General features: G+C 32.4%; 2 protein-coding genes and 1 pseudogene across 2 annotated transcripts; 2 read left to right on the forward strand and 1 right to left on the reverse strand.

The window, feature by feature from the left end:
* Positions 1-338: 338 nt before the first annotated feature.
* On the reverse strand, positions 339-1,406 carry LOC132805075 (uncharacterized). Its single transcript, XM_060819837.1, has one exon. The coding sequence runs from the start codon at positions 1,404-1,406 to the stop codon at positions 339-341; it is 1,068 nt and encodes a 355-aa protein (XP_060675820.1).
* A 4,113-nt stretch (positions 1,407-5,519) lies between these two features.
* Positions 5,520-15,731, forward strand: LOC132805076 (GCN5-related N-acetyltransferase 8-like; annotated as a pseudogene).
* Positions 15,732-21,779: 6,048 nt separating this feature from the next.
* On the forward strand, positions 21,780-23,810 carry LOC132805123 (lysM domain receptor-like kinase 3). The gene has a single exon (XM_060819952.1). The coding sequence runs from the start codon at positions 22,211-22,213 to the stop codon at positions 23,537-23,539; it is 1,329 nt and encodes a 442-aa protein (XP_060675935.1). The 5' UTR covers positions 21,780-22,210; the 3' UTR covers positions 23,540-23,810.
* The last annotated feature ends 987 nt before the right edge of the window (positions 23,811-24,797 follow it).

The following is a 24,797-nucleotide window of genomic DNA, read 5'->3' on the forward strand; positions in this document are numbered from 1 at the left end:
GATAATTTTATACTCATTAAATTTGTTAACCAAAATTTTAATCACTAATGAATTGCCATTATTTCACTAATTTTTACCTCTATAATTATTGGGCACTACTAATTTACATGTAATAATAAATTATTATATTGGATATCATACCATTTAGTTTAGAATTTTAGTGAAATTTTTTGTCCCTGTAACATTAATGATTTTGAAACTCTCCAGAATTGAACAGTGAAACTGAATGAAAATGGGGAGGAAAAAGAAAGTCATAAAAAAATGAAATTAAAGATGAAACAGAGAATGAATAATGCAAAAAGGTGGCGGTTTATAAAAGAAATAAACGATAATCTAAATTACAGTGGGGTTTTTTTGGTAAATAGAAATTTATTGCCAAAGGCACAAAAAGCCTCCATAAAGAAGGATTTATAAAGAGAGGCCACTCCAAGCAGTTCTCTTGGAAGAGAATCAAAACAACCATAACATTCAAACAGCAAGTTGTCATGTAAAGCTTTTTTTGCAAGAAAGTCTGCAGCCTTATTGGAGGACCTAGAGGTGCAAGAGATATACCAGTTGAAATTGGCAAAACAAGACCTCAGAAGAATGAAATCGTTTCTGGTAGTCCAAACTACATGATCCTCCAAATCATATATGCCCTTGACCACCAAAGAAGAGTGAGAAGACCAGCAAATCTTGTTTTGATTCCAATTAGCTGCTAAATTTGCTGCCCAGACGATAGCTTTAAGTTCGACTTCCAAATGAGAATTATAGCTAATCACCTTAGATGCAAGAGAAAGAAGATTTCCTTTACAATGTCTGGAAACGAAAGCAATTCTTGCTTGGCCATTGATATAAGCAGCGTCCACGTTGATCTTCCACCAACCCTCCGGAGGGGCTTTCCAGTTTTCCTTGAGAAAATGGGAGGAATCCGTTTTTGCTTCCCCTGAGGCCAAAAACTCTTCCATCGACCGATTGAAACGAAACACAACATTCCTGCTACAGAAGTTCTTGGAGAAAATCTTCTCATTCCTATGGTTCCAGGCAGCATACAAAAGAGTGGCAAGGAAAATTGAAATTGATCTACCCTCCATGTTCCGGAAACAAGCTTCTGGCTTAGGATCAAAACAAAAGTCCATAAGTTCTTCTATATTAGAAACCTCCCAACTGTCCAGCCTGCAGCCACATTTGCTTGCAAAGGCAAGCCTTCGAATACTGTGACATTCCTTGAAGATATGAAAAGATGTTTCAATCTCTACTCCACAAAAAACACAACATTGATCTCCTTTTCCTATCTTGTTGAAAATAACCTCTCGGGTGGGAATAACTTTAGCCATGACTCTCCAAAGGAATATCTTGAGACGTTCGTGGACTTTTAAGTTTCCAAAGTTTCCTCCAATTTCCATGGCCTTCTTTAATGCAATCATCTCTAAAAAGAAAATTGTAGCAACTTTTAACTAAGAACTTCCCTTCCTTATTTCCTTGCCAAGAAAGCTTGTCTTCACATGTAACTCTTGGTAATTCCAAGTGTAAAATAGCTTCAACTGACTTAGTGTCGAAAATTTGCCGAATTAGACTCTCATTCCAAGAGGTTCGGGACTCATCCCAAAGCTCGAAAACACATCTCCAAATTTTGATATCTATATCCTCCTTAGCTGTAGATGATTTATTTGGAAAGTCAAGAGCCAAGGATCCTTCCATAAATCAATGGAGGACCCATCTCCCACCTTAAAACAGGAACCTTTACAAAGGATTTTCCTAGTCTGTATTAAACATTGCCAAACACTTGAAGACCCTCATTTCAAAGAGTAACCGAAGAAAGTAGAATTTTGAAGATATTTTGCTTTGAAAATCCTCGCCATAAGCACTCCTCCGCACTGGCCAATTTCCATCCAAGCTTAGCTAACAGGGCCATAGTCATATCTTTAAATCTTCTTAAACCCAGACCTCCCAGGTCTTTTTGGCTTGTAAATATCCTTCCAAGCTTTCAAAGCCATGAAACCCGAAGCCTTATTATTGGAAGACCACCAGAACTTACACACAAGAGCATCAAGATTGTCATAGAACCCTAGTGGAAGGAGATGGGTGGACATGGTGTAAGATGGAATGGCTTGAATGACTGACTTAATAAGAGTTGCTTTTCCTACCTTGGAGAGGAGGTGTTTGTTCCACCTTTCGAGTCTACTATTAACTTTTTTCTTTAAGATTAAAAAACTCTTTTGTTTTGTTTCTTCCTAACACCAAGAATTTTCCTAGATAAATTGCTCTGTTCCCCATATCCTTGAAACTTAAAATGTCTTTAATTGATCTTCTATCGAGTCTAGAAGCAGATTTGGAAAAGAGAATATTAGACTTATATGCATTAATAGCCCGTCCTAACCAGCTACAAAACTTGTCTAAGCAATCTTTAATGACTTAAGCTTCTTTAAGGTCCGCTCCGTACATGATGAGGAGGTCATTTGCATACATAAGGTGAGATATCAGCTGGTGCATTGCGAGCAACTTTAATGCCATGTAACCGTCCTTGATCCTCCTCATTTGCAAGAAGTTTGGTGAGAAATTCAGAACATAGAATGAATAAGCTGGGAGAAAGCAGATCACCTTGTTGAATGCCTCTCTTTGGATTGAAGGACTCGCAAATGCTCCCATTCAGTAAAAAGGAGAAGTTGGTCAAGCTCACACAACTCCGAATCATCCACCGGAACTCCAAAGAAAAACCTCGCTACTCTAACGCCTTGGTGATAAAGCTCAATTCTAGACAATCATAGGCCTTCTTGAGGTCAATTTTGATGACCATCAAACCTTTTTTCCCTTTATGAGGGTGGACCTTATGGACTACCTCTTGAGTAATAAAGGTGTTCTTTGCAATCCACCTGCCTTTGATCAAAGCTCTTTGATTAGGAGATATGATCTTATCAAGCAGGTTATTAAGTCTCTTGGGAAAGATTTTGGCCACAACTTTGTAAACAAAATTACATAGGCTAATCGGTCTGAGTTGGTTGAAATTTTGAGGTTGGTTGACTTTAGGAATGAGGACCAGGAAGGTTTTATTGACAGGAAAGGGGATTCTTTTCAACCTGAAACACTCCCAAATAAAATTCACAGCCTTAGCTTAAACAGTATTCTAATAACTCCTGAAGAAGATGCCTGAAAAGCCATCTGGTCTTGGACTTTTCAGGGGGTGTAAGTTCCAAACAACCTCTTTAATCTCCTCCATTGAAGGTATTCTCATTAATTTTGAATTTTCATCCTAAGAAATGCAATTATCACTTAACTCCTTAATAACATCTGGGATTTGTGGATGGTCCGAATTGAAAAGTTCCTTAAACTGGTTTATGAAGTGTTGTCTTATTTGTTCGGGGTCATGGATCCATTCTTGATTAGCCTTAATAGCTCGAATAAAGTTCCTTCTTCTTCTATTTAGAATGCTGGCATGGAAAAAACTCATATCCCTATCTCCTTCCTTCAGCCAAACTTTTCTAGATTTTTTACAAAGGATAGATTCCCATCTATCTCTATATATCTTAAGCTTATCTAAAACTTCGGACTCTCTGTCAATGTCTTTGGTATCCTCCTGTTAGAATGCACTTAACTCAACTTCTAATTCTTCAATTTTTTTATTAGCATGTCTAAAAACATCCCTATTCTAGATTTTAAGAGCTCTAAAAGTTTCTGCGAGACTTCTTATGAGTTTGTGACATTCCATCCTTGGCCGATAATCCTCATTCCACGCTTTATCAACAACATTAAAGCTTGTTTTGTCGGTGATCCCAGCCTTGAAAAATCTGAAAGGTTTTTTCGCTTTCTTCTCTTTTCCTTCCGTTTAGATCAAAATAGGATAGTGATCTGACGCTTCAAATTGAAGATGTTCCACAAGAGCCTGAAGGTTGTTATCAAACCAATTCCTACTAACTATAGCCCTATCTAGTCTTTCTCTAATGAGAGCTTGTCCACTTTGTCTGCTATCCCAAGTAAACAGACATCCACTATAGCCTAGATCAATACCTGTCACTTCATTTAAAAAGACTTTCAAAAAAAGTTTCCTTCTCCAAATATTTCGACCTCCAAACTTTTCCGACCCATCAATAATCTCGTTTAGATCACCAAAAAGGATCCAAGGCCTATTTAAATTGTTTATCACTTCCGACATATGGTTCCAAAAGTTCCTCTAGCAAGCTCCATTTAAGGTTCCCTTCTTTGTCAAAAACATCTCTAGAAATCCCTCTCTCATTGGTTAATTTGATTTGTAGGTTGACATCATCTGACCTCATTAAGCAAAGTCCCTCTACATTGCCTCTCGCTTCAATGATTTCTGCCTTCTGATAACCTAGACTTTTGCAGACCCTCTCTAGATGATCCATTCTACCTTTAGTTTCACACAGAAAAACACACGAAGGATTGAACTTTCTTACCAAGCTTTTAAGGACATTTATCACCTCCGGTTGGCCTAGACCTCTGCAATTCCATGATGGAATTTTCATGGCTGTGGGAAGGGCATGTATAGGCCCACCTTCTCAGCCTAATGAAAATCTAGCTATCTTTTGAAAGAGGAGCTTGAAGCCCCGTCCAAGTTATGGTTTGGTTCTAGTATAATTCATGTCCTTCTATGCACCTCTCTTTTCCAGGACCAAGAGCGATGTCCTCCTTCTCGAGTCTGAGTGTTCCTTCTCCTCTCTCGGTATTTCAAAATACTCCTTAACTTCCCCTACTTCTTCTTCATGATGTACTGTCTCTCCATCCTCCCTCCCAAAGGCTACAATGGTATTTGTAGTGTCTTTGCTGCATGAGATTGTATCAGTTTCACTTACAAAACCCAAGCCATCTTCCTGTAGGTTCTTCTGAGGTTTCTTTTCTTGTAGGTTCTTCAATCCTAAGATAACCCTTTGAGGGTCCATGTAACTCCACCAGGGCTGGACATTTATAGACTTTGAGACGCTCTCTTTCTTTAATTTGGGTAATATTGACTCCTGAGGCTCTAATAATATATGGAAGGCCCTTCCACTTGCTTCAAAATGATCTGGATCAGATGGGCTCAAGCTTCTCTTTTCCTTTGCATTGTGTGAAGCAATAGTCCGTAAAAGGTTGGTGGCCAATTTGGAAAGGCCTAAGGAGCTGAAACTGGGATTTCTAATTTTATGAATAACTACTTCCTGTAGGTCTCCTTCATTGCTCAGATTAAGTCTTTTAAAAGTGAGACTTAAGGATTCTAACTCTGGGCACATAGCTCTGATATTTGCATGCTCATCCTCCTGCAAATGCCGGCTTTGGCTGCTGTTGTTATCTTCAAAATCCTTGATGTTTGAGAAAAAATTGAAAATCGTACCCTTAAGCTAATAGTCTTTGGGAACTAGCGCCTCCTTTACTTCAATAGGCCTTAATTTATTTCTTATATGACATTGTTCTCTGACATCTGTTGGTGGGTTTACGAAAAGTATGCTTCCCGGAGATTTCGACCTCAACCATGGCCTGTAGAGTCGAGCCGCTAGACCTGCTCTAGTAGTAATCATCGCCGGTTTGTCAAAGGTACATTTTCCGATTACATGCGTGAGTCTACCACACCTATAGCAAAAGTCTCCAAGACGTTCAAATTTAAATTGGATCCAAGGTTCTTCACCCTTTGATCTTTCCAGAAAAAAACCAGCAGGAATTGGTTCGTCAACATAGATGTCAACCCTGAAACGTAAGTATCTCTTTTCCACCACACATTTTCTATATATGGATTCATTCAGTACTTTTCCTAGTCGATTCCCTATCAGTGCAGCAGTATCTTTGTGGAGGTAAAAAGAAGGGGGGGGTGTAGACCGTGGATTTGGATTGTGAAAGTGGAGAATTGAAAGGAGATTTCAAATAGTGCCAAAGAATCTGGCCATCCCTTTAGAACAAAATGAGCTCCGTTGAAAGTCTATGGCCCGCTCTTAAAAATCCTCTCTTTATCTTCTAATGCTGCAAAAGAAAACTTGAAAATATTTTCCTCGATCTTTTCTGTGTGAACTTTGCCCTTCAGTCTCCACATCTTCAGAGCGATCTCTGTAATGGTGAAGTGCTGGAAACTTCTGGGCGTTAAAATTTTCCCCACTAACACTCTGTTATTAACCAACTCTTCTAGATTTGATCTTGGTTGGAATTAGAAAGATTTGAGTGTTTTGTGAATGGAGATCAAGGGTTGTTTATTCTCTATTCTTTTGTTTAAATAGTACCTCTTTCTAACCCATGCAGTGCAGCCTCACAATTTGATCTCTATCTCAATTTGTTGTTTTTCTTTTAAAAAGTGAAAATGGATAGAAAAGAAAATTGGAGAACCAACACAGATCACAGTAATCAAGAAAATTATTGATTGCTAGACTCGTGATTTTTTTTAATCACTTGCCAAACACGTGTTAATGTAATCAAAATCGTCATTTAGATACATTCAAATAAAAACAAAAAAATAAAAATCTCCACATAGATCCTAAATTTTCAATATTTTAGAAATTAGCCACTAGTTTAGTTTAGTACTTAGAAGAACAATAAAACTTTATGAATTATTTATTATTAATAATATTATAGATTTTTTTAACACACTACATGATTAATAACAAATAATATTATATATATATATATATATATATATATATATTTGTTTACAAACAACCTCATGAAATAGGTATGGGAGACCAAATTTAGTTGACAATATTATATTTAAAAAAATAGTAAATTAGAGGATGACATCTCTAATTGAAAAAATGTTGATCTTGAAAGACAAAAAAAGGATTAGAAATTTTTTTAAAATTTAGATGAAAAAAAAAAATTCAGATATTATAATAAAGGAAGTAGAAGAATAATAAAAACTAGTTGTTTAGGGCCCTAGTCTTCGACGCCCTTTTTAGTTTTTTACACCAAAAAACAAAATTGTAAAAATTTTATTATGAAGTGTCAATAGCTCCTCGTGATTTTCAAAAAACACTATACGATTTGAAAAAAATATATATATATATGCAAATGTGAGATCATAATTTTAGCCCTATTTTTATCAGAGGAAAAAGAAAGTAATTTCGAGGTTGAACCAATTAGGTAGTCGGTCAAGAATTTGATGAATCATCCCTCAAATAATCTTCAACATAAAATCGACCCTTCTTAGATCATCATTTTGAAAACTTTGATTATATTGTGGCTACTATTGATTGGTCAAGCAATTTAGTTTTAAAACCAACCATTACTCCGCCTCCGAATTTAAAATTACTTCAAATATATTCCAAAAAAAATTTCACATTCCTTGATGAACAACATAACCCCTTCAAATATCAAAATATTTGAGTAACAAGTCGATAAAATTGTCACTCTTGTGGACGAAAATCATAGAGAGCATATACGACATTGTAAATAAATTGATTTCATTTTGAACCTGAATTGATAGATGAAGCAAAAGTGCAAAAACCTCACCATAACTTTGCGAGATTTCACCCATAAATAAAAATCGCAAAAAGAAGGTACCTTTTTTTTTTTTTTTTTTTTGGCTCACTAAGAATTTCAAAACATTAGCTGTTCATTCAATTCTATCTTGTGTTGCATTATTTTATATACAAAGTTCTGCACAATAGTACATGTTACATCATTCCTGATTCCTAAAGAAGTTGAACTCATTTTAATTCACTAACATTTCAAAAACCTTGGGCGTGGCTGGAGGATAAAAATCTTAAATCACAACTTTTACATGCATGGATACAAAATAAACTATTCAATAATCAAACAAGTATAAACCCACATTCTCTCTAGAAACCGTTCCTCTATCAACTCAGAAAAAAATAATAATAAAATAAAGTAAACAATCTTAATGACCATACCGGTCCAACTGAACTCTCCTCCTCTTAGTCACCTTTTTTTTTTTTTTTTTGTTAGCCTCCAACTAGCCCAACCCTCTAATGTCCGCCACATCCACAAACTCGTCCATCAGTTTGACGTCTTTGAATGTGAGGTTGACAATTACTTGTCCACGTAGTCCTCCCTCTCCTCCACCCTCTTCATCACCTCTCCACCCTTCTAGTCCTTCACCATTTTCGTTCTCGAAGTCTTTTCTCGATCTTTCTCGGTCATCCTGTTGGAATCATAATTGGAAGTCAGGAATCACACAATTAAATAACTATGTTATAGATATATTTTCATTATCCATTACTAACATGTAATAGTATAAAAAATATCTTTTTGAATCCATAAAACCTTTCACTCTACATGCCAGATTTATATATAGGTGCACCTAATCAAAAAAAAAAAAACTACAAGATTAATCTGAAAAACACACTGAAACCTCACAACTTCTGTTTTCTCTCTAGTCGTTTGATTTTTTTACTAAAATTCTCAATCTCTAGAAAATAATACGCACAACCGTATGTGACTGGAGACTAGTAAGTAATATATACATGGACTGCTATCTCTAATCTTCCTAGGATTTTATAACATCTTGGACCCAATTAATGGGTTTCTTATTGTATCTTATTAATCAGTTAAATGAACTTTGTCATTTAATTAGCTAGTTTGAAAATCTTACGGTTCATTATTAGTTAAAGTTCCTCATTGATAGATTAATTTGCTCCAAAACCATAAATCCAACAATCTTTCACTTGCTCAAAGCAAGCTTGGAACTTCGATCTAATACGATATGACTGCTAAAAGTCCAAATTTGAATTCCAAAATTAACAATATTTATATTAAATATATTTTTTCTTTGTAAAATATCAATAATTAATTGATAATATTTTCTGTCAATCGATTAATTATTTATTCCATTGACTTATCAATTTCTTTAAGGGACCCAATGCATTGCCTAGTGATTTTTAATATCCAAGTACTGAAATATCAAGAGGATATTTCATACAAATTTCATTTTGTATATTTCTTAAATACTTGGTAATCAAAAAATCATAATTCCTATATCATCAAGATATTGGCCGTTAGTAATAGACCTCACTTGATAACGCGAAGAACTATAGTAATTTAATTATCTATTTATAATATTTTAATAATATATTTATAATATACTCAGAATTAAGAAAAATAACATATCTAATATTGCATGAGATTTAATTTCTTTTCACAGAAATTTATTCTTAATTAAATTTCTTCTGATCCTCTCAGAATAACTATAATTCATTTCAATATTTTATAATAACCAAGATAGATTATTTTATAAAATATTTCATAAAGTGTCCAAATTTATTTAATAAATGTAAAACAATTCATTAATTATGAGAACCTATGATCATGTCTTTTATAGACTTATCCATATAATCATATACTACATAATTAATTTGGACATTATATGTAAAATATAATGTGCATAAACATTTTTTCTAAAAACAATTCATATTATTAAATCAAAAATAAAATTATAACTTGTCTTATTCCTAGAGCACAAATGTAACCAACTCTCATTTACTATAAAGTAAGTCTAGGATCTTTTTTTAGACCTGTATTATCTACATGTTACTGAAATACTTGCTGAGGTGGAGTTTTAGTAAAAGAGTATGCCAAATTTTCTTTAAAACCTATCTTTGTGACCATTATGTCTCTTCTTTGTATGAAATCACGAATCAAGCGGTACTTCCTTTCTTTAGATTGTGCTATGGCCCCACTATTGCCACAATAAAGGATAATAAGCTGATCTAACTTGGTATCACCTAAAGGTCTATAAAGAATTTCTTAAGCCACACAACTTCCTTTACAGCTTCAGATGCAGCCATATATTAAGCTTTAGTGGTGGAGTTAGCAACACAAGTTTGTTTAATGCTTTTCTAATTAATGGCTCTTCCACTTAGATAAATACATAGCTTAACGTTTATTTAATAAAGTCTATATTTTCTTGGAAATCTGAACATATATAACCAAGGGTTTTGAGATTCATATTAAAATACGCAAGCATATAATTCTTCATTCTCTTTAGATACTTGAGTATATGTTTTATTGCAACCCATTCTAGAATTTGATTGGAAACGACTCACTACTCCCATCGCATAGCAAAGTTCTAGCCTATTGCACAGCACAACATACATGAGACTACCAATTGTCGAAACATAAGATTTCTTACTCATGAATTCTTTATCCTCATGAGTTTTTGGTGATTGCTCCTTATAAAGATGTATTCCATGCCTGAAAAGTAAGAATCCTCTCTTAGAAGTCTCCAAGTCATACTTGGCCACTATTTTGTCAATGTAGGAAGCTTGAGACAAAGCCAACATCTTATTCTTCTAGTCTCATAAAACTTTGATGGCTAGAATATAATTAGCTTCACTCAAATTCTTCAAATCAAATTGTTCTTTCAAGTAATTCTTTATTCCTGATAACACATTCACATTGTTTCCGATTAGAAGGATATCATCTACATAAAGGACCAAAAATACTACTACTGAACTTTGAATCTTTTTTAACATACATGGTTCATCAGGACTTTTCTTAAAACTGAAAATTTTTATAGCCCAATCAAACATGATGTTCTATGAACTGGATGCTTGCTTAAGTCCATAAATTGACTTATGCAACTTGCATAATATGTGTTCTTGATCTTTTGTTATAAATCTTTCTGGTTGCTATATATAAATGTCGGCTTCTAGCTCACCATTTAGGAAAGCTATCTTGACATTTATTTATCAAATCTCATAATCGAAAGCTACTAATATAGCTAAGAAAATCCGCATAGATTTAAGCATTGTTACAGGTGAAAATGTATAATCATAATCTATATCTTCTTTCTAGATATAATATTTTACCACCAATCTAACTTTGAAAATTTTTGCCTTCCCATTTGGTCCTCTCTTCTTTTTGTAGACCTACGTACACTCAATAGGTTTTACCCTTTCAGGTTCTACTACAAAAGACCAGACCAAGTTAAAATGCATAGATTCCATCTTATGATCCATGTCCCTTTTTCCACTTTTGCATATCAACATCCTCCAATACTTCCTTGTAAATGATAGGGTCATCATCTGGATTATCTATAACGACTTGATATGTCTCACTTAACTAGGCATACCTTGGAGATTTATGTATCACTCTCCCACTATGAATTTTTTGCACTAGCTGTTGTACATGTACAGGAAGATCTATGTTCAGTAGTGTGGTCGTGGATCACTAATCTTTTCATTATCCTCTTCTTGTTCTTGAATTTGGTCCTGAACTAGTTCCTATGCTTGTTCAACTTCGGGTACTTCAGGCGTGGAGGCCAAAAGTTTCAGGTTGGTCTAAAACTGAGTCAAACTCTTCAAGAATCACCTTATTCTTAGGTTTAAAATTCATCATATAATTCTTTATAAGAAAGTAGCGTGAGTACACATGATCATTTTCTTTTCCTTTGGATTATAAAAAATTTCTCCTCTTGTTCCCTCAGGATGGCCTATGTTTCTGTACCAGATTCTAATTTTTGAGGTTTCTATACTAAGACATGTTTTGCAGCACCCTAAATCCATATATGGTTTGAATTAAGTTTGTGCCATTTTCATAATTCTGTGGGTATCTTTGAAACAGATTTAGATGAAACCAAATTCAGTAGGGATACAGTTGTAGCATATCTCACAACAGTTCATGAAAATATGAATAACTAAGTATCGACCTCACCATATTCAAAAGAATTCTATTTGTTCTTTCAACAACTCCAATTTGCTGGGGTCTTTCAAGGGATGATGATTAAAAAATGATCCATTCTTAAGCCAAGAAAGACTTGAACTCACTAGATAGGTATTAATCACCTTGATCAGATCGAAGTTGTTTAATATGGATACCTAATTGCTTTTCTACCTTAGCTTTATACTCTTAAAATTTTTCAAAAGCTTCATACTAATAGTGTACTAGGTAAGCATAATCATAGCTTGAGTAGTCATCAATAAACGTGATATATTCAAACTCGCCTCTGGCTTGAACATTTATTGGTCCACATATATCATTATGCACCAATACCAATTGTACAGTTGCACAATTTGCTTTGGCTTTGAAGGGCCTCTTCATCATTTTACCTTCAAAATAATATTCACATACTAGTATAGGTTCAAAAATGAAGAAATTTAAAATTTCACTTTTAACTAAACCATGAATTCTGTTAGAGTTAATATGACCTAATTGCAAATGCCAAATATAGGTTTTAATCGATATTTTTCTTTTCTTGGATAAGGAAAGTTGCTCTCCATCTATGTTTTTAGTGGTATTAATATTATAAGACCAAGGAGTTAAAAATAAAAACCATTCATAAACTCTTTGGAACAAATAAAAATACAATTGCTTTTAGTTGAAACCAAGGAATCAAATTATATTGTCAAACCATGTTTAAATAAACAACTAACAAAGCCAAATTTCTCTTAAATCCAAAACAAATAAATAATTTGATAAACATAAAATTTTATTATTAAAAGATAACTCCACTTGTCCTATTGCCATAACAGGGACATGTTCCCTATTTCCCAACTTCAGACTTTTTTGTCCTTTATTAAACGGACTGCTTTGTTTAAACCACTGGAAAGAGTAACAAACATGGTTAATAGCTCCTAAATCAAAAATCCATTTATCATTGTAATTCTCCATAACAAGCGTCAACTACATATAGATTATTCATACCTGATTCAAGGCAATCCTTTTTCAAGTGACCCTTTTAACCACACTTAAAGCATTTGCCTTTCGGCTTCTTCACTGCAATTGGTTTGGGAACTAGAACTGTTCCATTCTGGTTTTTATTCTTCTTTCCATGTTTAGGTTGCCCTTTAGGTTTAAAAGAACCTTTAGCATGATATGCACTTGCCGATTTCACGAGAGTCTTTTCAGCACTCCCAAGCTAGTGCATGAGATCAATAGGAGAAAGCTTCATATTATACATATTATAGTTCAATTTGAATTGATTGAATCTATCAAGTAGAGATTTCAAGATCATATCAATTTGTACCTCTTCATCTAGCTTAGCCTCCATCACTTCCACACGACTGAAGTGCCCATCATCATGAGACAACGTCCCAAGACATTTCCTTCAAACATACAAGAGTACATCAGTACCCTTCTTGCTACTTGTCTAGTAGTACCACTGCTCTTAGCAAACATCCTATTTAGAATCTTGATAATTTCTAATGCATCTTCTAGGTTGGATATTTGCTTCCACAGATGATTAGCAACTTTGGCAAGAATACAACAACAAATCATAGTAGCAAGTTCTTAGGGCTTTGAGGTTGTTAGGACAAACCTAATTCTCTCAAACTCAAAGATAATAAAAAGGTTAATTTTCTATTGCCCATAATCATTTCTATCCATAGGCTTTTGACTCAAAATCATAACTAAGGGATTTAGTTTGATATTTTTTTGAAAATAAAAAAAATTGCACATATATTAACACATAATATTCACAACAAGCATATAAATATACAAATCCTTTAATTACTTAGTTCTTATGTTTATTGTAACAATAATTTAGTTTCCATTACAAATACTTAAGTTAGATAAGACATTTGTAATAAACTAAATTTTAAATATGGTATACTTAGTATCCTACTAAGTTAGTTCCCAAAAAAGGTGAGATGGGTCTCAAAATTTCTAAAAACCTACTTCTTTAGACAGTACCTTCTTAGCTAACAATAACACCTACTACTCAAAATTGATTTTAGTAAAATCTATTATTTTGAGTATGATATATATAGTGTCCTACCAAACCAGCCTTAAGAAAGGTGAGGTGGGTCTCAGACTCCTTAAAATCCTACATTCTTAGACAGAGCTTTCTCATATAATATTAAAATACACCATTAAAAATTGAGTTTAAAAAAAATTAACCATTATTCCAATATTATTTGGGATTTTAATAATATTGACAAAGTCTCATTGGGAGGATTATTAATATTATTAAAATTAAATATATTAATCATTAATTTAATTTCAAAAATTTTCTTAATATCTAAGCATTGTCGATGTTGGATCGAACAAATTTAAACAATTACAAAAAAACTAAACAATAAATAGGCCCTTAATCCATAGTTTCCTAGAAAGAAAAATTATAAACCCAATTAGGGTCACAAAGCCCAAACTTGATTTTTTTGGCTCGTTACTCTTCCTTTCTACAGGTCTTACAACTCCACGGGGTATGGGCAAGCTAGAACTGGTTTTCTAGGGTTTTAAGCCCAAAATCACAAAACCCTAGCTTGTCTCCTATTGAACCCAAGCACTAAAAATATCACTGGTAATCGTAAAAAACTCTGATCATTGTTAAATTTTACAAGTAGGTAAGACATCACTAGAGGAAGCTACCCACCAAAAATCAGCCAAATCGGACCTCACATGCACCTTCAAATGCCCAAGGAAGCTAGGCTAGTGAGAACCACTCGCAGTTGCTTCAATGGGCATGCGAGCGAGTTCGGCAACTTCTGACGATGTTCCGGTGCTCGTTGCCTTTTTTTCTTTGTATACTATTTATCCACGGTAGTTATGTCTCAAGACAATATCCAAAAGGTCTTGAAAATTGATGTACAGTGACGACTGTGCATTTTCTTTCAAGTATTTTACATATATTTTTTCAAAAATTTGATTTTATCACAAAAAAATAAAATTGATGGAAAAATAAATAAATAAATAAATCAAGGAGGAAACCTAATCTTATAATTAGCCTTTTTATTATATCCCCAATTAAAAAAATTACAAACAAAAATGTATTATCGATTAAGGCCAAAAACCAATCATTCATTCATAATATCAAAATTATAAATAACATAAATATTAGAACCATGGGTGCCATATATCTAATAAACATCATATATATATATATATATATATGAAAATAAAATTATAGATTCAACTATCACACACTGATTCAACTGGTGCTCTGATACCAATTGTTAGAATCATACAGCGGAAGTCAGGAATTGTACAATTGAATAAATATGTGATAAATATATTTTCATTATTTGTTACTAATCTGTAGTAGTATAAAAAATATCTTCTTAAATTCACAAGGCATTTCAATTTATTTTCTACGTGATAGATCTACATGTGGATGTATCTGATCATAGAAAAAGAGAAGAGATTAATTTAAAAAACAAACTAAAACCTCACAACTTCTGTTTTTCTCTCAAGATTTTATATTTCTTTGCTGAGATTCTCAATCTCTATAAAGTAATACGTAAAATCTTATGTGACTGGAGACTAATAAGCAATATATGTATGGACTATTAACATTAATCCTTCTAAGATTTTATAACACCTTGGACCCAATTGATGACTCCTTCTTGTATCTTACTAATTAATTAAATGGGTTCTACCATTTAATGAGTTAATTTGGGGATCCTACGATCCATTATTAATTAAGAGTCTTAATCAATGGATTAGTTTGCTCCAAAAGTATAAATCTAACACACCCTACGGCACCACGACCCCATTTACCTGCTTAATGTCCAGGTTTTCAATTTGCACCTTCCAATTGACAATCCTGAAATGAAGATTTACATATCAGGAATTGGGGATGTTATGGTTGCTGGGTTTGTGTTGTTTTTCCCAAAATTATTTGACCTTTTGGAGGAAGCCTAAAGTTCTATGTTGAGGGTTTTTATGTGAGAGATTGTTATAGGGGGAAAGGGCTTGGAAAGATGTCATTGAGCAAGGTCGTGAAGCAGGCGGTGAAGATGGGGTATGGGAGGGTGGAATTGTTGACACTTGATTGTATTGTCAAGGCTATCAAGTTTTATGAAGAGATGGATGCTAAAACTTTGCCCGACAGAAAGACTTGCAAGCTCACTGATATGGCCCTCCAAGCTTATAGGAATGGTAATTAAACTTTTTTTTTTTTAGTGTTTAATTAACTTGGAGGTTTAAATGAAACTCTTGTGTTATGCAAAGAAAGTTGGTCTATGACTGGTTTGGCTAGGATTACTTGCATATTCGCCAATATAAACTTTGAATTTTGATATTTCTCGGCAATATAAACTTTGAATTTTGATATTTCTTTTACCTATTGATTTTAATTGTTTGACCTATACCTTCTTTTTTTTTTTTTTTTTTTTTAGCTATTGTTCTTATAAATTTTCATGGTTCGGTAGCATATTATAGCAAGAATTTGAAAACATAATCTCTCTTTCCTTCAATTTTGACTATTGTTAATAATAAAGATTATTTGGTGGAAACTAAGTAAAAAAATAGAAGCTTTAAATGAAAGACTAGAAGGGGATGAAAAATGTTTTAAATATTTCAAAATTTCAAAAGAAATTATTTTAAGGGGCTAGTTTTTCTCAGTAGGATTGTTCGGATCTCATTTCTGCAATGGAATTGTTTTGGCGGGTAGGGGGTCGATTTGGTAGAAAGATACATTATTCATGCCTCTTGTACTCATGCCTCATGAGTAGATGAGAAAGAAACTTTAAAGTTAGAGCATTATCAATTTGGATTTCCTAATGCCTTTCTTAATAGATAGTGTACTAAAATATGCTATCACCTTATTTTAGGGGATGAAAGTGGGTTTTTATCTCTTTTGCTAACAAAGTGGGGGTTCTTGAAAGTTATATTTTCTAATATGGGTAGGGAGTTTTAAAATGTTATTTCATTTTTTCCTTTTGGTTGAAGGGTAGGGAGATTTAATCAATACAATCAAGGAAGAGAAACCGACATGCTAAGAATTAGGTGCGACTTGTATTGTTTATTATGTCTTTTGGACTCATAAAAAGTACACCGGGATACAATCTGTCTTTCACATATGTGTAGACCCTATACGTAGATCCCACATTCTATGCAAGAGAAAGAACGTATACACGTATACACCCATCTACGGAAGCCTCATATCCCACACCCTATCCCTTGTATTGGGTGTTTATATATGTTATGTAATAATGTTTTCCTCCTTATTATTTAGTGGGACAATCCTACCACGTCAAATGCTAATGTGGTAGGCTCATCTATTTATTCAGCAACATGTGGCTAGCTCACTAAATGGCCTCCAAGCTATCCATCATCCCTAGCCAACGTTTGTGAGATAAGGATAACATGATCACATTTTAACATCATGAATCATGTAGGGATACTCAATACTTTACAAATGTAATTGACTAACTCTTTCCAAATCTTCCATGCATATTTATATCTTATTTTTTTCTTACAACTTTCTTTTCGTATACTTTAAAATCAGATACTAAGCAATTTTAATTTCTTATTTTAATTTCGTATACTTTAAAATTAGATACAAAGCAATTTTAATTTTGTATTCATCATTTTCAATTTTTTTTCTTTGTCATTTGTGTCAACTTTATTTGCTATTTGTTAAGTCAAGAACTTCAATAATTTAAAAAATTAACAAATTGGAAAGTAAAAAGACAAGGGAATACACTCTTTTGGTCGTAATAAAAACAGAGTACGTTTATAGAATATAAGGCATGCCAATATATTACTGTTTTGGTGAACTCTGATCTATTTTTTTGGATAGTCAAAAATTTCAACGACAATGTTCCATATGAATTTTACTATCCTTATTGTAAACTTTTTTGGAATTCTTAATCTAAATAGATCATAAAAATCCCATTAAAATCCGTCCTAAAACAAAAATGTAGGGTAGAAATTATAATTCCAAAATCAGTACATAAACAATTACTTGGTAGCATTTTGCCATATACCTTTACCTTTGTCCATCCTCTTAGGAAAAAAATAAATAAATAAAAATTTTTAACCTAATAGAAGCGGGAAGAAGGGAGCTTTTAATATGAGCTACGGTTTGTAATAAAATTTAAATCTTTGTTCATGCCATTGCTTTTAGAATATGGAACAGTATCGTACATAAACCTTTTTTTTTTTTTTAAATAATAAAATCCTGCAGATGCTTGGTTAGTTTAATATTTAGAAAGTGGTGATTATCTCTACGTGATTTGTGGTGTTGATTTGTTGTATTACTGTTGTTTAAACTGCAGTTAGTCAAATAATTAGAGTATCTTTAAAGACTTTGTTTATTATTAGATTTTTTTTAACACATCATAAAAGAAAACAATTATTAAAATAAAAAAAAAAAACCTTTCCAATGGACTTTATTAAGCTAATGTAGCAAGAAAAAAGAAAAATAGATACTCTTAAGATGAGGATATCTCCAATAGTAAATGTGAATTGCTACTTATGTGACACTGAAATCAATATTGTCTAAATCTATACGGTATTAATGTACAATCAATTTTAAAATTATTTTCAAATAATAATGTGCAAAAAGTTATTTATAACTATTAATTAATTAATTAACTATTTTATCATTATTTTTTTTTTAAATAATAGACTTTCCAAAAAAAATTTATTTTTTAAGAAAATTTTAAATGCCTAACAGACCCTCCAAAAATAGAGGGTCATTTTAACAATGTTTATTTTTTTATCGTTATATCAGCTTGACAAAGTGTTTAAATAAATCCATTGGAAAGTTTTTTTTTTTTTTTAAATAAATTACTATCTAGTTTTCTAATCAACCAATACAAAAATAATCTAGTAATAAACCAAATTATTAGAGATGCTCAGATCCTCTATTTTTGGCAAGCTTGTTAGATATTGTAAAGTTTTTTTTTTTTAAAAGCAAAATTTTCTTTAAAAGTTAATTGTTAATTTTATTAAAGGGAAAAAATTAATAAAATATATGCAATTAATTAACAACAATAAATAAAATTTTACACATTACCATTATAAAACAATTTTAAAATTAATAATTCATTTATACCATCTAAAATTAGACAATGTTGATTTATATACTATATAAGTAGCAATCCACACTCATCATTGAATATAGTATTAGAATATAAGACTACGTGTGATATACAAAATAATTATTCTTTTAAAAATAAAAATAGTTATTTATGAAAATAGAAAATAAAAAAATGATAATTTCTATTTATGTATTTAGTAAAATATTGATTTAAAATCAAAGTTTAGTTTTTATAAATATTTTTTAAAAACAATTCAAATTTAATAAAAATGAGTTAAAAGTTAAATTTTATATTTATTTATAAATTTTTAATACATTGACAACCAATATAAATTTAAACATAATAAAGATATTTTAAAATTTATATAGATTAAAATATAAAAATAAAAATTCTAAAATTTTAAAAAATAATTTTTATTTTTTAAAATAAAAATATATCTATTCTTATAATAATAACTAATATCAAATTTAAAATTTTTTTTAAAAAATAAAATATATAAAATATATTTTATTTCTATATTTATTTCATAAATAAAATATATTTAAATAACTTGAAGATGATGTAAAATAAGCTAGCCACAATAGACGAATGGGCCTACCACATAAGCCCTATTCAATAATCTCTCCCTTTAGGACATGGGTTTGGAAGAAAAATCTTGTTACAAAGACTTTTAATTATAATTTTGACAAGTGGCACGTAATTTTTAAATTTCCAATAATTTAACGTAAAAATATATTTTAAAGAGAGAGAATGCGTAGATATTTAAGCATGAAACTTACTAAAAATTTAGCATCAAAATTGGAGAACAAAAGGCAAAAAAAAAAAAAAAAAAAAAAAAGATGATATTAATTTGGGAAAAAATTCATTTTCGGATAGTTTAGCTTACAGGATCACAAGATTTTTTTCCCCAATAAATAATAAGAAAGACTTCATTGAAATGCCACGTCAGCACACGAATGAAACTCTCATCTACAGTGGAGGTGGTGCTACCTACCAGAGTGGTTTTATCAGCTTTTCCGGAAAAACTGAAATCAAATCTGTTTATTTCCGACGCGCACACAAAGCACAAGGAAAGCAAAAAAGACAAAGAAAAAAAAAAAAATATATATATATATATATATATATTGTGTTGGAGAGGTTTTGTGGGCTGGTCCAGTCGGCGGCGGACCTATGAAATGCATCCAAAGGTGACTCCATCACATATCAATAATATAATTTGTTTTTTTTTTTTTTGGCAAAATAATATCAATAATACAAGTAACTACGTATATGATACGAAAAGGGTATTTAATAGTTTTTGCTCATTCAACTGAAACAAAAAAAAAAAAAAAAAAGATTTTAATTATTAATAATTTATTAACTAAAATTCAAACTGAAAACACAATAGACAAAGTGAGGAGTAAAACAGTGAACAAAAATTAATAAAATAAAATTTCTATTAAACGTAAGAATTTACCAATGTTGCGTAAGAATTTACCAATGTTGATGTTAAATTTATTACACCATTTTAAGTAGGGATAGTATGGGCCATTGGATTGGATTAACATCATTTTACCGGAATGAATGTTGAAAGAAAAATGTCAAAATTAGATAAATTTGGAGAAGAAATTTACATTTTGAGAGGGGCACCACTTAATTTTAAAGTCTAAAATTGGGAATTAAAGAAAATTTATATATAAAAATTAAAAAATAAATAAAATTGAATTTTCCATCACACTCTGTTAGAAAGAAAATTAAAAAGTTAATTTGGCAAATTTTAAAATATTGTCAACCTCTTATTAAAATTACAATGAAATTTTTTTTTATAGAAATAGATGGATACAGTAATCTTCTCCATGGGCCGAGGTTCAGGTCGGTGGTCATATTATAAAACCAAACAATATTAAATTGTTAGTAACCAGAAAAGACTATATTACGTTTTTTTTTTTTTTTTTTTTGATAATGCCTTTTCATAAAATGCTACAGCATTACTTTATTCAATCATAGCAAAATAAAATAAAATAATAATAATAATAATAAAATTGTAATGGCGTGTCCCTTCTGTATTATTTAAAAATGGGCTGCCTGAAATTTATTGATGTATCCCATCTTATGCTTTAAAAATCAATCATTTTTTTATTTGTTTTTGTTTTCAATTATCAGACCTAACATGAACATTTTGTGGGTGTCTTGCCAATTTCATATATGATCTGTCATAAATTTTTAATGAAACTTTAATAAGTCATTGATCCATATGATAATTAATATGCTTTAAAAACCCACATGATGCCGTCGCAAATCATGTCTCCTCCTAAAGAATATTCTTAGTTATTCTTTCAATATATATTTTATTTGTATTAATGTAATATTTTTATTTATTTATTGCTAAACACCTGTTCATGTAATCAAAATCCTCATACAGATTACTTTAATTTAAAAAAAAAAAGGGAAAAAAAACTTCATATGGATACCTTAATTTTTCAATAGTTTGGAAATTAGCCACTAATTTAGTTTATTGATTTAAAGAGCAGTAAAACTTCCTGAAATATTTAATAATAAATAGTGTTATAGTTATTTTAAATTAATAAATTTGGGGATGTAATGTAGACGTCTCTTATTAAAAAAATGCTAATTTTGACTGACAAAAACGCCATTGAAGATCGTTAAAATTGTTTTATTAAAAAAAGCATTTTTTAAATTCAGATAAACAATTTTATCAATTGAAATAAACGAATTAAGAGACGTATAAAAATTAGTTACATAAAAAATAAAAAACTATTTAGGATAAGATTTGAAAAAGTAAAAATATATGTAAGCGTAATTTAACAAGATTTGGAGGCTGAGCTAATCGAATAGTCGGTCAAGCATTTGATGGAATTATCTCTCAAATGATTTTCAACACAAAATTGGTCTTTTTTTAGATCACAATTTTAAAAAACTTATTTAAAATACTTTTGATTATAGTGTGCGCATTATTGATTGACCAAGCAGCTTTTTTTTATTTTTATATTTTATTTTTTTCCTAATATCAATCATTACTCTTTCTCTAAATTTAAAAATTCCTAGGAATATATTCCAAAAAATTCCACATTCCATAGGAACTAAAACACCCCTCAAATATCAAAATATATTTGACTAATTCAAGTCGATGAATTTGTCACGTCTAATAGAGTGTGGATGAAAATCATAGATAGCATATGTGACAACAATCAATAATTTCGCTTTAAAAAACACAAAAACGAAATTGTAAAGGCGCAAAATGGGAACAATCCCAAAGAAAACGTTACAATAAGTTTTGGGGAATTCGCAAAGATAAGTCACTGTTTCTTTGTTTACTTGGAATTCCAAAATGCGGGCTGGTTTCATACGATTGCACATTGCGTAGGACATTTTTGACTTGAGGGCTCCCTCATGCCCACCCTAACTCTTCACAGCAGCAAAATCTTTTTCTCCGGAAGGAACAAAAGCTCAATTTTTCGGAAAAATTAGAAGAAGAAGAAGAAGAAGAAGAAAACTGGGTGTTAATTCATTGCTGCTATGGTCGGCCGCCATTGCCGGTCAACTCCACGACCTCCATTAAATCCTCAAAATCCAGTCTGGGATCTGTTTGCATATCCATGTGCGGGAGCAAATCCAGCACCGCCGTGATCGAACGCAAAAGTACCAAACCCAGAAGTCCAAGAGCCCCAAGACATTCCAAATCGTCATCCTCCACCACCGCTGGCGGTGCCACCGACCCATCATCTTCTTCCTCTGGCAGTTCCTTCATCTTCAATTTCAACAGCGATTCAAGCTACTTCAAGGGCTTGTCTTCCTTCTCCAAATCCTCATTCTCAAACCAGGCTTCTCGCTCCAGCATCAAAGCCTCTTTGCCCGAAAACCCCCATATCTATGACTTCTCTGAAATCTGCTCTGCCACTGGGAATTTCCTCCGTAATCGATACTCTTCCTCTTCTTCATCTACCTCCTGGCGGTGCTCGATTCGCGGCAAGGATGTGATCGTATTCCAGAGGAAATTTCGCCGTCCGATTGATTTCCCGGAGCTTCAGAATAGATTGTCGACCATTTGTCGGAGCCACCATAGCAGTCTGGTCAAGCTTTTGGGTGCTTCAGTTTCGGGGAATTACATCTATCTCGTCTATGATTTCGTTATTGGATCGAATCTTGTGGATTGTCTTCGAAACCCCAAAAATCCAAGCTTCACCGTGCTCTCCACCTGGCTTTCTCGGATGCAAATCGCCACCGACCTCGCTCACGGACTCGATTACATCCACCATTGTTCTGGGTTGCAATCGAACTTCGTTCACAACCACATCAAGAGCTCCAGCATCATAGTCACAGAGGAATCCATGGCCGCCAAGATCTGCCACTTCGGTACCGCCGAGCTCTGCGGCGAGAACAGCCGAGCTTCGGATTCACAAGACGATAGCGATGACGATGGAGAAATCAAGAGGGACAGGAGTGGCAAAAGGGAATTGAAGAGGTTGGGAAGCAAAGCGATGAAGGTGGAGGGGACGAGAGGGTACATGGCGCCGGAGTTCCAGTTCACCGGGATTTCAACCCATAAATCCGATGTGTACGCATTTGGGGTGGTGATTCTGGAGCTGATTTCGGGGAGGGAAGCGTTGAAGTACTTGATGGAGGAAGGGGACGGAGGTGGGTATCGGCGGGTGAGCGTGATCGAGACTGCGAGAGCTGCCGTGGAAGGTGGTGGTGGGGAGGTGAGGAAGTGGGTGGATAAGAGGTTAAGGGACTCGTTCCCGGTGGAGGTGGCGGAGAAGATGATGCAGGTGGGATTGGAATGCGTGGAGGAGGATCCGGATAAGAGACCGGATATGGGTCGGGTCGATATGTTGGTTTCGAAGCTGTTTTTGGAGTCTCAGAATTGGGCGGAGAAGATGGGTACACCGCCGACTCAATTTTCGTTTTCCTTGGCGGGTCGGTGATAGATAGTATTTTGGATTCTGAATTTTTTTTGAGATTGGATTGTTTTCTTTGAGTTCAATTTTTCTCTAAATTTAATGTTGCTAACACAGGCTTGATTTATTTTCACAATTTTTTCTTTTTGATATTTGATTAATTTTCACAATTAGGGACGAGCTTATACATGCTGTATATGTTGTGTATAATAGTTACTCACAAGACATAAAATGTAATTTCATTCTTGTTTTGCTTTATAAGCTATTTTGTTGAGAAAAAGAGAAGGAAATTATTGTTTGTTTTTGTTGTGAAATGTTTTTGTAGTATTGAAAAATTCTAATTGCATTACCAAGAAAATTCAATACAGCTCTCATTTTTTTAAATTTTCAAAATTACTTTTTTATGCTTTTATGCTTAACCAGCAATCATGGTCGAGGAATGCCGGCATCCGATTGTGAAGATTCATTATGCTAGCGGCGATCGGATTATCGGTAGGAAAGGTAGAGATTAAAAAAAAATAAAAATAATAATAATAATAATAAAAGAATTTTGACCCAAAAAAAAAATAATAATAAGTAAAAATACAGCCCAGCAACCATTGCCGACCAAGGTTCATCTCAAATCCTATTTCTCTATTGGTGATTGTTGTAAGATTTTGACACACTGGATGACTAATTTGAAAGACGAAGAGATAAATACTAAAAGGGCTTTTTAATAAATGTATATGAAATGGATAAGTATAAAATTTATTTAGAATTATAAAAAATACTTCTCAATAATATTTCCATTCAATTAGAATCATATTAACCTTCTTTTATTATTTTTAATTTTTTGTTGATTATTATTATTATTATTTTGGATAAAAGCATCATATTTGTCTTAAAACATAAAAATCACTCAATTCAATTAGAAACTTTACCATATTCCTGTTGTATAGAACACATTAATAATGTCCCTGTTGGGACAGTCTACCATATGAGGTTTGAGTTTAAACCATCCAATATCCCTAAGGTGAGGTTTAAAAAAAAAAAGAAAAAAAGAAAAAAAAAAGACTAATTTCGTTTTCTTTAATTTGAGTGTGTGAGCTTTTCATCTTCTTTCATTTGGGTATTGACCGTGTGAGATATATAGGGATATAAACAACAATATCGTTAATATTACATCATCAACTTTTTTTTTTAATGAAAATTACATCATCAACTTTCATAAATAGTATTCAATTTTTTATTTTTTATTTTTTGGCTCGATAAATAGTATTCATAAAATAAATAAATAAAATGCTAA

The sequence above is a fragment of the Ziziphus jujuba genome, chromosome 8 (assembly GCF_031755915.1).
Source record: "Ziziphus jujuba cultivar Dongzao chromosome 8, ASM3175591v1".
NCBI classification, from domain to species: domain Eukaryota; kingdom Viridiplantae; phylum Streptophyta; class Magnoliopsida; order Rosales; family Rhamnaceae; genus Ziziphus; species Ziziphus jujuba.